Here is a 15,849-nt window from a genome sequence, read left to right on the forward strand (position 1 = left end):
ATTTTTGAGATTAGTTGTTTGTCAGTTGCTTCATTAGCTATTATTTTCTCCCATTCAGAAGGCTGTCTTTTCACCTTGCTTATATTTTCCTTTGTTGTGCAGAAGCTTTTAATTTTAATTAGATCCCATTTGTTTATTTTTGCTTTTATTTCCAGCATTCTGGGAGGTGGATCATAGAGGATCCTGCTGTGATTTATGTCTGAGAGTGTTTTGCCTATGTTCTCCTCTAGGAGTTTTATAGTTTCTGATCTTACATTTAGATCTTTAATCCATTTTGAGTTTATTTTTGTGTGCGGTGTTAGAAAGTGATCTGGTTTCATTCTTTTACAAGTGGTTGACCAGTTTTCCCAGCACCACTTGTTAAAGAGATTGTCTTTACTCCATTGTATATTCTTGCCTCCTTTGTCAAAGATAAGGTGTCCATATGTGTGTGGATTTATCTCTGGGCTTTCTATTTTGTTCCATTGATCTATATGTCTGTCTTTGTGCCAGTACCATACTGTCTTGATGACTGTGGCTTTGTAGTAGAGCCTGAAGTCAGGCAAGTTGATTCCTCCAGTTCCATTCTTCTTTCTCAAGATTGCTTTGGCTATTCGAGGTTTTTTGTATTTCCATACAAATCTTGAAATTATTTGTTCTAGTTCTGTGAAAAATGTGGCTGGTAGCTTGATAGGGATTGCATTGAATTTGTAAATTGCTTTGGGTAGTATACTCATTTTCACTATATTGATTCTTCCAATCCATGAACATGGTATATTTCTCCATCTATTAGTGTCCTCTTTGATTTCTTTCATCAGTGTTTTATAGTTTTCTATATATAGGTCTTTAGTTTCTTTAGGTAGATATATTCCTAAGTATTTTATTCTTTTTGTTGCAATGGTGAATGGAATTGTTTCCTTAATTTCTTTTTCTACTTTCTCATTATTCGTGTATAGGAATGCAAGGGATTTCTGTGTGTTGATTTTATATCCTGCAACTTTACTATATTCATCGATGAGCTCTAGTAATTTTCTGGTGGAGTCTTTAGGGTTTTCCATGTAGAGGATCATGTCATCTGCAAACAGTGAGAGTTTTACTTCTTCTTTTCCAATTTGGATTCCTTTTATTTCTTTTTCTGCTCTGATTGCTGTGGCCAAAACTTCCAGAACTATGTTGAATAGTAGCGGTGAAAGTGGACACCCTTGTCTTGTTCCTGACTTTAGGGGAAATGCTTTCAATTTTTCACCATTGAGGATAATGTTTGCTGTGGGTTTGTCATAGATAGCTTTTATTATGTTGAGGTATGTTCCTTCTATTCCTGCTTTCTGGAGAGTTTTTATCATAAATGGATGTTGAATTTTGTCAAAGGCCTTCTCTGCATCTATTGAGATAATCATATGGTTTTTATTTTTCAATTTGTTAATGTGGTGAATTACATTGATTGATTTGCGGATATTGAAGAATCCTTGCATCCCTGGGATAAAGCCCACTTGGTCATGGTGTATGATCTTTTTAATGTGTTGTTGGATTCTGATTGCTAGAATTTTGTTGAGGATTTTTGCATCTATGTTCATCAGAATGGACAACATGGAAGAAATGGACAAATTCTTAGAAAAGTACAATTTTCCAAAACTGAACCAGGAAGAAATAGAAAATCTTTCAGCACTACCTTTAATTTCTAATTTCCTCCCCTACAGACCTGTTAGTCAACTCTATCTGAGGGCCAGAACTGGGGGAAGCAGAAAAATCTGTTACTTTCCAATGGCTATGGGTTATGAAAGACGTAAAAACAAAAAGGATTCAATGCTCACTTTTCTTTGCCTACAGGCATCAGAACTGTCTTTGTAGTTTCCCCTCCACCTTGGCTCTCCAAAGAGGAAGTGATCTGCTGCCGGAGGCCGCAGAACTGAACTCACCCCGTCTCCTCCATCCCTGTGGAGGGGCTCAGAGCATTTATAAGTCTCAACATTTCTTTTGCTCTGAGAGTCAGTCAGATGAAGATCATGATTTTTAATTAAGGTTTTGCCCAGAAAGTGAAAGTGAAAGTGAAGTCGCTCAGTCATGTCCGACTCTTTGCGACCCCGTGGACAGTAGCCCACCAGATTCCTCCGTCCATGGGATTCTCCAGGCAAGAATACTGGAGTGGGTTGCCATTTCCTTCTCCAGGGGATCTTCCCGACCCAGGGATCGAACCGAGGTCTCCCACATTGCAGGCAGACGCTTTAACATCTGAGCCACCAGGGAAGCCCAAGAAGTAATCATTAAACCACAAAAAAGGACTCCAAACAGCATTCTTTGTTTTCAACATAATAATATGTATTTTATTCTGAGCTTCAAGTCAAGGTCTCAGGGACCTGATAAAGAGATTTTTCAGGAGCCTCTGCATAGTGCAAATCCTTGAGCAAATACAGATTTATGAAATCATTTACACAGTATGAAGATAATTTAACCCTGGTGTCTTTGGAAGCTCAATATTTCACTCAAAATTTCACATTAAAGATTGTACATTCTCCCAGTTAAAAATATTTTCTCTTCCCTTGTCTTTCTTCTAGTGTTTCTTTGACATTTAGGTATACTTGCTAACATATAGCTAATGATATTTTTAAAATCTATAAAAATATGACATGCACTTGCACGTCTTTCCACACAAACATGTTTTTAACATTATGGCATGCATGACTATACAATGCATATTTTATATTTGTAAAGCATATCATTTCTTTTTCCTCAGTACTCTCCTTCTTACATGATCTCCCATCCATCCATCTCCCTTAATTATCCATGTTTATAACCAAGAACACACTCTATATCTTCCTACTCACTGATATAAAAAGTAATTACAATTATAAAGACTTTACAATTGATTATAAACTTCATATTTTGACCTGTTGCTTTTTTCATCTAACAGAATTTTACTAAAATGTTTCCAAAAGTCTATGTTATGGATATATCCTAATACATCAAACCACTCCCCATTGATAGAGATCCATAATTTCTATCCAACAGCAATGCTAAAATATTCAACATTATACTTACACTTGATATTCCAATACATTTATTTTAATGGGATAAATTCCAGAGTATCTCCCATGGACCCTCTCTTCAAGTTCAATTCATCAGCTAGAGTGGCTCACAGAACACAGGAAAAGTTTACTCAGAGTTACCAGCTTATTATAAAATGACCTGATATAGGATACAGATTTGGAGAAAGAAATGGCACTCCAGTGTTCTTGCCTGGAGAATCTCAGGGACGGGGGAGCCTGATGAGCTGCCGTCTATGGGGTCGCACAGAGTTAGACACAACTGAAGCGACTTAGCAGTAGCAGCAGGATACAGATGAATATCTGGATAGAAGAGCTGAACAGGACAAGGTCAGCAGAAAGAGTGTGGAGCTTCCCTGCCCTCCTCAGGTACAGCTCTCCCAGCATCTCCACACTTTCACCAAGAAGCTCTTGGGATCCCATCCATTTGAGGTTTTATGGAGGGTTCATTGCACAGGAATGATTGATTAAATCATTGGCCATTGGTGATTGAACCCAATCATCAGCCCCTCTCCCCTCCATGGAATTCTAGAAGTTCTAGGAAGAGACTGGAAGCTCTAAACCCCTAATAACAAGGTTGGTTCTTCTGGCAACCAGCCTTATCCTTAGATGAGGCCCCAAAGTCACCTCATTAACATTACCAAGTATACCTTTATCTTTTCATCCCTTGAATTGCAAGGGTTTTCGGAGCTCTTTGCCACAAGTGGGGTGGGAGACCAAATATATTCAATACATTTTATATTATAAATTTGACAATAATAGGTATTAATCTAATGTATGTCACCAATATTAAACTATATATTTTTCTTATCTACTATTAGTCTCCTGCTTTGCTTAAGGTATCTCTTTCCAAACAAAAGTTTTTAAGCATCATGTAAAATAAAATATGATTATTTTTATATTCATAATACATGCATAATTACACTATATATCACAGCTCTGATACAACCACTTAAATTTGAGAAACTTTTATTTCTATTTTTATTACTACAAAGTAAGTCCTCCTGACAAAATCCTTGATTCATCCATTGCCTCGTACAGTCTATTCCCAACACATTAGACTTCATGTGGTCAGAACCAAGCATTCTCTTTGTAATCCAAGAAAATAGGCTATTAGAATTAAGTAACTTCCCTTGTCACAAAGCAAAAGCCATAAATGTAAAAGAGTGAGAGCTTTATCCTCTTAGAGGAAACTTCCTGACTGATATGATTTGAGCCCACTCATGTTTTGGAACATTCTCTGATCCCTGTCCAACAGATCCCCTGGGATCACTTGAGTTTCAGAACTACACAAAATGAGAAAGACTAGGCATACATTAGGTTCCCCAATTTTCATCTCAAAACAAGGAATGAGTATTGTACATTGAATTAGGTATGTCAGTTGAATTCAGAAACTCACACTTCTTAGTTCAGAAAACTACAGAGCTGGTTCCTTTATCATTGATTGTCACTCTGTTGATATTGGAAATGTAATTTCAGGTTCTTGAGGCTTGATTTCCTTGACTCTAAGAGGAGACAACCTAGAAATATGCTGAGGAAATGTTTATGATCTAGTGTAATTTCTGATTATATTGTCCTTTCAAGCAGTAGAAAAAGTCAAAGCCTTTAATTATCACACTTGCTAGTAATTAGACACAGAAAGATTTAATGTGAGTATAATGACATAATGCTGTTGGTTAAAAACTAGGTAGAAGCTTTCTAAGTCTCTTCCCTGAAGTGTAGATTATATATATATATATATATATATATATATATATATATATATATATGGAATAAGGAACTTAAGATCCCTTTGTGTTATCTGTCTTTAATTCTTATGGACCTACTGTTTTAATAATTTTTGCTTTACTCTGGGGCCTGTGCCTCCCTCAGGTAGATCCAAAGTGAATTCCCACCTCTTCATTATCTTCACCTCTGAAGGGAAATCTAGGACACTGCTTCACTCCCTCTCTATGCCCATTTCCTAAATGAACATATTTCTGTAAAGGTCTTACTTCCAGATCTGTTTATTTCTTTATCTGAAATTTTTCAAATGTTGTAATTTTCAAGTTTTACAACAATATGTTCCATATTATACACGTAAGCATCCTAACTTGATTCCCTTCCTTTTTAGTAAGGGCCAAACAGTGACTACAACCATGAAATTAAAAGACAGGAAAGTTATGACCAACCTAGATAGCATATTAAAAACCAGAGACATTATTTTGCCAACAAATGTCCGTCTCATCAAGGCTATGGTTTTTCCAGTGGTCATGTATGGATGTGAGAGTTGGACAGTGAAGAAAGCCGAGCACCGAAGAATTGAAGCTTTTGAGCTGTGGTGTTGGAGAAGCTTCTTGAGAGTTCCTTGGACTACAAGGAGATCCAACCAATCCATTCTGAAGGAGATCACTCCTGGGTGTTCTTTGGAAGGACTGATGCTAAAGCTGAAACTCCAATACTTTGGCCACCTCATGTGAAGAGCTGACTCATTGGAAAAGACTCTGATGCTGGGAGAGATCGGGGGCAGGAGAAGAAGGGGACGACAGAGGATGAGATGGCTGGATGGCATCACTGACTCAATGGACATGAGTTTGAGTGAACTCCAAGAGTTAGTGATGGACAGGGAGGCCTGGCATGCTGCAATTCATGGGGTCGCAAAGAGTCTGACACGACTGAGCAATTTAACTGAACTGAACTGAAACAGACACTTGGTGGCAAATGGTAAAGAATCTCCTGCAATGCAGGAGATGTAGGTTCGATCCTTAAATTGGGAAGATCTCCAGAGGAGGGCATGATAACCCACTCCAGTATTCTTGCCTGGAGAATCCCATGGACAGAGGAGCCTGGCAGGGTATAGTCCATGGGATCAGAAAGAGTCAGACATGACTAAGTGACTAACATGAAGAAACACATAGATCTTGAGTTGATAATTAAAGTGAGAACTAGGTTATTTCTTCTAAAACTTTGCCAAACACAATGTTTACAATGGTATGCCAATTTTAAAATTACTTTTTCCTTAAATAATCTGAAAGAATGAAACCTAATATTAAAGAAAGCTTATTGTTTCTAAAAATGAAATATTCGATCTTTATTTTGAGGCTTCTCATATGAAAGATTTTTGACCAACTTTTAACACAATTTTGGCACCTCAAAAAGTGATAAAATATATAATGGAATAGATGGGCCTCTGCAATGCCTGCAAACATTCCCAAATTGTGTAATTATTATCTGCTTATTTAGATATAATTTAGAGGCAGAAGTACACTAAGATTCAATTCAGTTCAGTCACTCAGTCCTGTCCCTTTGCGACCCCATGAATCACAGCACGCCAGGCCTCCCTGTTCATCACCATCTCCCGGAGTTCACTCAGACTCATGTCCATCGAGTCCATGATGCCATCCACCCATCTCATCCTCGGTCATCCCCTTCTCCTCCTGCCCCCAATCCCTCCCAGCATCAGCGTCTTTTCCAATGAGTCAACTCTTTGCATGAGGTGGCCAAAGTACTGGAGTTTCAGCTTTAGCATCATTCCTTCCAAAGAAATCCCACGGTTGATCTCCTTCAGAATGGACTGGTTGGATCTCCTTGCAGTCCAAGGGACTCTCAAGAGTCTTCTCCAACACCACAGTTCAAAAGCATCAATTCTTCAGCACTTAGCCTTCTTCACAGTCCAACTCTCACATCCATACATGACCACAGGAAAAACCATAGCCTTGACTAGATGGACCTTAGTCAGCATAGTAATGTCTCTGCTTTTGAATATACTATCTAGGTTGGTCATAACTTTTCTTCCAAGGAGTAAGCGTCTTTTAATTTCCTGGCTGCAGTCACCATCTGCAGTGATTTGGGAGCCCAAAAAAATAAAGTCTGACACTGTTTCCACTGTTTCCCCATCTATTTCCCATGAAGTGATGGGACCGGATGCCATGATCTTAGTTTTCTGAATGTTGAGCTTTAAGCCAACTTTTTCACTCTCCTCTTTCACTTTCATCAAGAGGCTTTTTAGTTCCTCTTCACTTTCTGCCATAAGGGTGGTGTCATCTGCATATCTGAGGTTATTGATATTTCTCCCGGCAATCTTGATTCCAGCTTGTGTTTCTTCCAGTCCAGCGTTTCTCATGATGTACTCTGCATAGAAGTTAAATAAGCAAGGTGACAATATATAGCCTTGATGTACTCCCTTTCCTATTTGGAACCAGTCTGTTGTTCCATGTCCAGTTCTAACTGTTGCTTCCTGACCTGCATACAGATTTCTCAAGAGGCAGGTTAGGTGGTCTGGTATTCCCATCTCTTTCAGAATTTTCCACAGCTTATTGTGATCCAAACAGTCAAAGGCTTTGGCATAGTCAATAATGCAGAAATAGATGTTTTTCTGGAACTCACTTGCTTTTTCCTTGATCCAGCAGGTGTTGGCAATTTGATCTCTCATTCCTCTGCTTTTTCTATAACCAGCTTGAACGTCAGAGAGTTCACAGTTCACAAATTGTTGAAGCCTGGCTTGGAGAATTTTGAGCATTACTTTACTAGCACGTGAGATAAGTGCAATTGTGTGGTTGTTTGAGCATTCTTTTGCATACTAAGATTAGTGAACTTAAAATCCGAAAGCTAAATTTGGTCTAGACTTTTTCATTGAAAAGATATATAACTGCACATAGGGCAATAATGACATTAAACTTCATTCTCCCAAACAGGCAATAAATATATATTGACAATCCATTATGTACAGAACTGGGGGTGCAAAGGTAAGAAAACCTTCTTCTAAATGAAGCATAATGTAAAGTGTTTACAGATGCAAAATGGGATATACTAAACAATCATTATAGAATCTTCCACCTCAGGCATTAAAGGAGAAATAAAGTGAAGGCTAGAAAGACAGGAAAATCAAACATTGTCTGATTCATGCTTCCAATGGCAAGAGGCAGATAAGACATCTCCAATGACATTGTCAGTCTAATGTTCCCTGCTTTCATCATCTATAGAACAGTCTTCTATTTCCAGACAGAAAAACATTCAAAATGATAAAGAAAAAAAAACAGAGATAATACTTTTCTTCTTACTAGTATTAATAAGTGGGAAAAGAGGAAAGGGAATTGTGCAAACAGTGAGGAAAGAGAAGACCTACTCTCCAAAAAACTGAAAATAAGAAAAGATTCAAATTTTCTTCAACATGGTGAGAAAGAAAAAAGATTGTCAATAAAATTATTTTAAACACAGAAAATTTCTGCTCTGTGACTAATTGCACAGAGCGATAGTTTCTAATTAAATTTGTCTTCTACTCAGAGTTTTTCTCAGAGCAGTTTTCACATCTTTATTTCTCAAGCTGTAGATTAAAGGATTCATCATGGCAACCACATTGGTGTAAAAGAGAGAAGAGATCTTTCTCTCATTCATAGACCCAGCGGAAGATGGTTTGAGATACATAAATATACATGATCCAAAGAACAGAGAAACAGCAATGATGTGGGAACTGCAGGTATTGAAGGCTTTGGACCTGCCCTGTGTGGAGTGTATGCGGAGGATGTTGGTGAGGATGAGGCCATAAGAGACAATGATGGTGAGATTAGGTACAATGATGTTAATACCTGCCACAATGAAAAGTTCTAGCTCGTTGATATAGGTATTTGTGCAGGAGAGCTGGAACAGAGGGAGGATGTCACAGAAATAATGGTTGATGGTGTTTGCATCACAGAAGGTCAGTCTCAGCATGCATCCAGTGTGAGCCATGGCACGAGAAAATGCCACCAAGTAGGAACCAAGCATAAGGCTGGAACACACTTTAGGAGACATAACAACATTATACAAAAGTGGGTTGCAGATGGCCACATAGCGATCATAGGCCATTGACGTCAGCACATAGATTTCAGAAATACAGAAAAAACAGAAAAAGTAAAGCTGAGTCATGCACCCCAAGTAAGAAATAATATTCTTCTCTGATGTGAAATTAATCAGCATTTTGGGTGTAAACACAGAAGAATAACAGAGATCTATGAAGGACAAGTTAAAGAGGAAAAAGTACATGGGGGTGTGTAGGTGTGAGTTTACCCCAATTAGAATTATCAATCCCAAATTCCCCATCAGAGTGACCAGATACATTACTAGAAACAGGAGAAACAGGGGGAGTTGGAGATCTGGTTGGTCTGTTAATCCCAACAGAATGAATTCAGTCACAAAAGAGTCATTTCCAGGAGCCATTCTTCTCTAAGGGAATCTGTGGACTTAGGAGAAAATAGTAACATGAGAAAACATCTCAGTTCTTGCCATAATATTTCACCCTACAATGGAGTGTATACACTGGCAATGCATGAACTTAGATCTTACCTAGACGTGTGGAATTTACCTTTACCATTATCCTGATACAGAGTGAAATGGACTTTCACTTTATCAGAGCTTTTATAAGCTAATATAGCAAAGACATCACAAACTTAGCCTATAGTGGGAAGACCACAGGCAATGATGACGCTGGAAAAACTAAGGGAGAAGAACTGTTGACCAGGATGTTTCCTCATTCACCTGAACTCTCCCCTCACCAGGAAAATCGGAGGCAGTGTTCCTAGCAAGCTGGCGCTAGCTTCTAATGCAGATTAGTCTTCACTGGTAGGAACTAAGAACACTCTAATACAAAATGAAGGCACCAGAATCCTCATCCGGTTAAGTTACTTCCCCTGCCAGAGAGTAAAAGCTACAAAAGTAGAAGACTGAGAGTTCCACCTACTTAGAGGAGACTTCTTGATTGATATACTCTTTGAGCCCCTGAATGACTCTGAATATTCTCTGACCAATCCCTTGAAGAGATTTTCCCACAAGCTTCACTTGAGTCTCAGAACTACACAAAATGGGAAAGAATGGACATATTTAGGTCCCTGGACTTTTGTCTCAAACAAGGATTATATGTAGTAAATTGAATTCAGAAACTTACCCTCCTTAGTTCAGAAAATTCAGGACTGGCTCTCTTACCAGTGGTCTCTACCCAGTTGATCCTGGAAATACATTTTCAGATTCTTGAGGCTTAATTCCTTTGATTCTAAGGGAGACAGCCTGACTTAAATCGACATATTCCTTGGAAATTTTTCTTAACTAATATAATATCTGATAATTATTTTCAGTCCTTTCAAGCAGCAGAGGAAAAAAAAGGCTTTTTATTATTACACTTGCTACCTGATTAGACACAGAAGATTTAATGTGTGTATAATGATGTGATGTATTTGGTTAAAAATAGGCTAGAAGCTTGTTCAGTCTTTTCCCCAGGGTGTAGATTATATGTATACATGGGAATAAGGCAATTATATATCTTGGATTGTGACCTGTCTTTTGTTTCTTGGGGGCTCACTACTTTACTTCTTTTCATTTTAGGTATTGTACATCCCTCAGTGTATCTGATGGAGAAGGCAATGGCACTCCACTCCAGTACTCTTGCCTGGAAAATCCCATGGGCGGAGGAGCCTGGTAGGCTGCAGTCCATGGGGTCGCTGAGTCGGACACCACTGAGCGACTTCACTTTCACTTCTCACCTTCCTGCATTAGAGAAGGAAATGGCAACCCAGTCCAGTGTTCTTGCCTGGAGAATCCCAGGGATGGGGGAGCCTGGTGGGCTGCCGTCTGTGGGGTTGCACAGAGTCAGACACGACTGAAGTGACTTAGCAGTAGCAGCAGTGTATCTGAAGTAAATTCTCATCTCCTCATTACTTTCACCTCTAAGGAAGAACTTAATTATTTCATTCTCTCTTTACTCCCATTTCCCCAATGTACATATTTTCTGTAAGGCTCCTATTTCCAGGTTTCCTTATATCTTTATCTGAAAATTTTCAAGTGTTGCAGCAACTCATTTCAGTTCTTATCTCTCTAGAATATCTCTGAAATAATTTGCAACGTTGTATACGCCTTCTATGGGGCTTCCCCAGTAGCTCAGTGGGAAAGAAACTGCCTGCCAATGCAAGAGACACAGGTTTGATCCCTGGATCAGGAAGATCTCCTGGAGAAGGAAATGGCAACCTCTTCCAGTATTCTTACCTGGAAATCCCATGAACAGAGGAACCTGGTGGTTTATAGTCCATGGTATCACAAAGAGTCGGACACAACTTAGCAACTCAACAATATATTCCTTCTATAGTTTATACCTTTAAAAAACTTACTTGAAATTTCTACCTCATTTTCCCAATGGGTCATTTTCTATAATATTTCAATAACTGAGATTATCAAATTCTCATCACAGAAAAGAATAGGGGCTATGGAGTTAGAGACAGTGTTGTGAACCTTAAATTCCTACTTACAAACTATAATTCTTTGGGCAAGTGACTTCTCTTTCTGGTCCATCCTGTAAAATAGTGGTGATAGAGACAGTTTCTGTTTCATTGGACTTCTGTGTTGATTTAATGGAAAAAGCCTAAGTGAACTGGTTAAGAAAGTACCTGAAATATGGTAAATAGTCAGTAAATGTCAGCTGTCATTATCCATGTTCATAAATTCCACTAGGTTCTCCACCATAACACTCATTAGAACTTTTTGCCACTTGAATACCTGTGTTCATCTAGAAACTGTAAATTCTATAAGGAAAAACATTTCTTCTCTTTTGTTTACTATATGGTTCCCAGATCTAACACAATGCAGAGTACATAGAAGAAACTCAATAAATATTTCTGAAAATCATATTATTTTTCTCTAAGATCCATCAGAACATATTCAACATTTCTCTTACACCAAATCACAACATATACAACCACAATGACCTCCACCCATGTCCTTTAGCCACCACACAACTTCTGGCTTTTGACGTTTGAACTGAACTACTATAATACTGAACTTCAATGGCTTCTAATGATTATTTTGGCATTTTCCAACATATTCACTCTTATTTAGCCATAAGCATTGTCATTAAGCTCACTCTTATTTAGCTATATACAACGAAGTCTGAAATCATTGCTCTCTCTCTCTCTAGTTCAAGTATCTTCAACGATTTTTCATTACCCACTTGAAAATTCAAGCAATGTAATAAAAATATACTTCTCAAAATTATGATTAAATATTGGTTAAAACTAAATAAGAAACTGAATCAGAGTTATCTTTGATGAGAAGCCATAAAAAGACCAATTTGATTTATGAAGTCTTTTGCACAAATTAACTATTGTACAAAATTTAACCTTCTCAAAACCATATTAAAGGAAATGAGAGAATGTTTACTTTTCTGAGACAATGCAATTGCTTTGGGGAGTTCGATCTATTTTATTTTTTAATATAAACTTATTTATTTTAATTTATATATGTGTGTGTGTATGTGAAAAATAAACATTTATAAGTCTATATTTATACACAAATTGCTTACATTTAGTGGAAAGAGGGGAAAGATTGTCGTTTGACAATATAAGAGGCTTCTCTTATTAGTAGGAAAGCATCAAACTCTCAAAAACCATAGTTCCCCACACATAAAACAGTCACTTGTGCTACCAAAATTAAGTGATTCCTTTTTTTCATAACAAGTCTAAAGAGAGAGATGGAAAAGACTAATAGGAAATGAATTTCTAATGATGAAAATTAAGAGTATGGCATTTAAAATTTGGGGGTTTTCTGAAATTTTTCATAGCTCCCTAATTCTTGTTTAGAATCTCTCTAATATATTGTATAATATTTAAATTGACTAGTCAACTAAATTAGGTAAGAGAAAATATGACACATGATATAGCAATTTGAAAGAGAATCCAATGTAAAGAAAAAATTACTAATTATATGAACAGAGGCTAGAAATACCCCCAGGAAACTTCACAAATGCTTATAATATTAATTTTAAATAAGAGACATTAGACTCTCTTCAGGGAAATACTTGTACTAGTCCTGACTCTCCATCTCAAAGAAAGTTTGATTATACACAATAAAGATTCCAGTGGGAGTTATGATGTAGTAAGAGCTGACTAAGCGGACTGTGCTTCTGAGACACTAAGTAAAGATAATGAAGCAGAAAGACCTGCCAATCCATGTGATCAGTGCTCAGTTTTCATGTCCTCTTCAGAACCAAGTGGCCATATTTGAGTGCCCTTTCATTTCCTCAAAAAATTCCATAGCCAGAAATTTCTGAACAAATGAAAGAATGAAAAATCGTATGCAGAAATGCATCTTAACAAATCCTGCAGTATAACAGTACATGCATTATTTGAAAAGAAGTGCAGTAATCTGGGGTTCACTCTATTTAGGGTATCAACTATCCTATCAATGAACCACTTACAGGAAAAATATCTTTCCTATGAGATTCATTCAGTTCAGTTTAGTTCAGTTCAGTTGCTCAGTCGTGGAATTCTCCAGTCTATATAATAAATGATAGATGAAGAAAAAGAACATTGGGTCTAAAGATCTTCTTTTCTTTACAAATATCACCTGTCCTAAAACAATATTCTTCTGAATCAAAACTAACAAAGAGTGGAAAATCAACCTCTGATAACTTTCCCTGTGAATTAAGAAAGAATGTTATTTGTCTCTGAGTAGGTCCTTGTCAGAGAATGGGGATTTTATCATTTGGAAATGTCTTGGAAATATTTTAAAATGTTTTCAAGATAATCTAAGTAGCCAGCTCCCATTGGTGGGAAATTTTGACTTGGATAAGATTTTAATTAATTTTAAAAATTGCTTTAGCTAATTCCCCAAAAGAGGGCTCTTAAGAAAAATTTCAAAAATCAGATTAAGATCCTTGAAACATATGGCTAACATTTTTTAATATAAATTTATTTATTTTAATTGGAGGTTAATTACTTTACAATATTGTATTGGTTTTGCCATACATCAACATGTATCTGCCACAGGTATACACGTGTTCCCCATCCTGAACCCCCCTCCCTCCTCCCTTCCCCCTCTTCATACCATCCCTCTGGGTCATCTCAGTGCACCAGCCTCAAGCATCCAGTATTATGCATCAAAGCTGGACTGGTGATTCATTTCATATATGATATTATACATGTTTCAATGCCATTCTCCCAAATCATGAGCCTATTATAGAGTGAAGTAAGCCAGAAAGAAAAACACCAATACAGTATACTAACGCATATATATGGAATTTAGAAAGATGGTAACAATAACCCTGTATGCAAGATGGCACTGAATTTCTGATGAATGAAAATTAAAATCATGCCATGTGAGATTTTAAATGTAAGCTTCTTTGAAACATCTTCTTAGTTCTCTATGTCTTGTTTAGAATCTTCCCAATATACTGTATAATATTTGAAATCACTAGTTAGCTAAATTAGGAAAGAAAATATATATTCATGATGCAACATTTTGGAAAAGAATCCAATTTCACACCAATTTAGAATAAGTTCTGTCCTGGTTGATTGGCACAGGAGAAACCAAGAACTTACAAGGTTGACTCTAAGATTGAACACCTTCAGCAGAACCGTAACTTCCCTCAAAACCTGTCAGTGCCAGTCACATAACTCAAGAAAGGAAGAACTACAAAGAGATAAAACCAGTCAGTCCTAAAGGAACTCAGTCTTATATTCATTGGGAGGACTGATGTTGAAGCTGAAGCTCCAATACTTTGGCCACCTGATGCGAAGAATGGAGTCATCAGAAAGGATGCTAATGCTGGGAAAGACTGAGGCAGGAGCAGAAGGGGACGACAGAGGATGTGAGGGCTGGATGGCTTCACCAAATCAATGCACATGAGTTTGAACATGCTCCAGGAGTTGGTGATGGACAGGGAAGCCTGGAGTGCTGCAGCCCATGGGGTCGCAAAGAGTCAGACACAACTGAGCAACTGAACTGAACATTTAAAATACTCTGGCTTGATACCCCCTCCACTCAAAAGAAGTCCAAACACAGAGATGCACAGTTCCATTGCTAACTGAAACAATTCCATTGCTAACTGATTAATTTGCTGAACAATCAGCAAAGTTGCCTCCTTTACAATGTTAATACAGGTAATTATTACAAATTGTATTTTAAGTTACTTATATTTTTTTTCAAATTAACCAAAGATATAAATTACTCATTTTAAAGAGTAGTTCTTTTATGTAAATAAACAGATTTCATTCTAATTTTGAGGGTCATGAAATGAAAGATTAGTGCCAGGCTTAATCTACTCCTAGGGATACTCAAATTGTTATAAAATATATAATAGAGAACATGCAGCTCTATTCTATAGGTTTCTAAATGACCCAGTTAATTTCACTTGTTTAGATGCATTTCTTTCCATTCAAAAAAAAATACATGAGTTTAAACAACAACAAAAAATTCTAACCAAGATTAACAATGTTATGTAAATAGAACTTGTTAAGGAAAAATCCATCATGTTCATATTGCAATCGGGAGATGAAATATGAGTGGTCACCTAAAAATATCAGCCAAGGTTTAAGTTATGCTGAACATCTCAAACAAAAACAAGTCAAAAATCAGCTTTGTCAAATTTCAAAATACATAAATACTGACTGGAGATTATGACGTGTTGCTGCTGCTGCTGCTGAGTCTCTTCAGTCATGTCCCACTCTGTGCGACCCCATAGACGGCAGCCGGCCAGGCTCCCCTGTCCCTGAGATTCTCCAGGCAAGAATACTGGAGTGGATTGCCATTTCCTTCTCCAATGCATGAAAGTGAAAAGTGAAAGTGAAGTCGGTCAGTCGTGTCCGACTCTTAGCGACCCCATGGACTGCAGTCACCAGGCTCCTCCATCCATGGGATTTTCCAGGCAAGAGTACTGGAGTGGGTTGCCATTGCCTTCTCCTATGACGTGTTAACTAATGAACATTATTCAACATATCTTAGAAAATGATTACGATGTCACTGATACAGCATATTGAGGATTTTTTAAGTAGCGCATTTTTGCTTTCAAAAAATAATACAACATTCATGTCACAATTTGCTTTATTCTCCAAAT

At 37.4% G+C, this 15,849-nt stretch overlaps 1 protein-coding gene across 2 annotated transcripts; it reads right to left on the reverse strand.

The window, feature by feature from the left end:
* Positions 1-8,261: 8,261 nt before the first annotated feature.
* Positions 8,262-12,150, reverse strand: LOC138427306 (olfactory receptor 8B3-like). 2 transcript variants are annotated; one of them, XM_069566651.1, is made up of 2 exons: positions 12,137-12,150; positions 8,262-9,195 (listed from the first exon to the last, which is right to left on the reverse strand). In XM_069566651.1, exons 1-2 carry the CDS (start codon positions 12,148-12,150, stop codon positions 8,262-8,264), a joined length of 948 nt encoding a protein of 315 aa, XP_069422752.1. The 2 variants fall into 2 exon arrangements, with proteins under 2 accessions (XP_069422752.1, XP_069422751.1); XM_069566650.1 differs by lacking the exon at positions 12,137-12,150 and adding an exon at positions 9,635-9,646 and having other exon boundaries at positions 8,262-9,200.
* Positions 12,151-15,849: the final 3,699 nt, after the last annotated feature.

This window comes from Ovis canadensis, chromosome 21 (genome assembly GCF_042477335.2).
Source record: "Ovis canadensis isolate MfBH-ARS-UI-01 breed Bighorn chromosome 21, ARS-UI_OviCan_v2, whole genome shotgun sequence".
NCBI classification, from domain to species: Eukaryota; Metazoa; Chordata; class Mammalia; order Artiodactyla; family Bovidae; genus Ovis; species Ovis canadensis.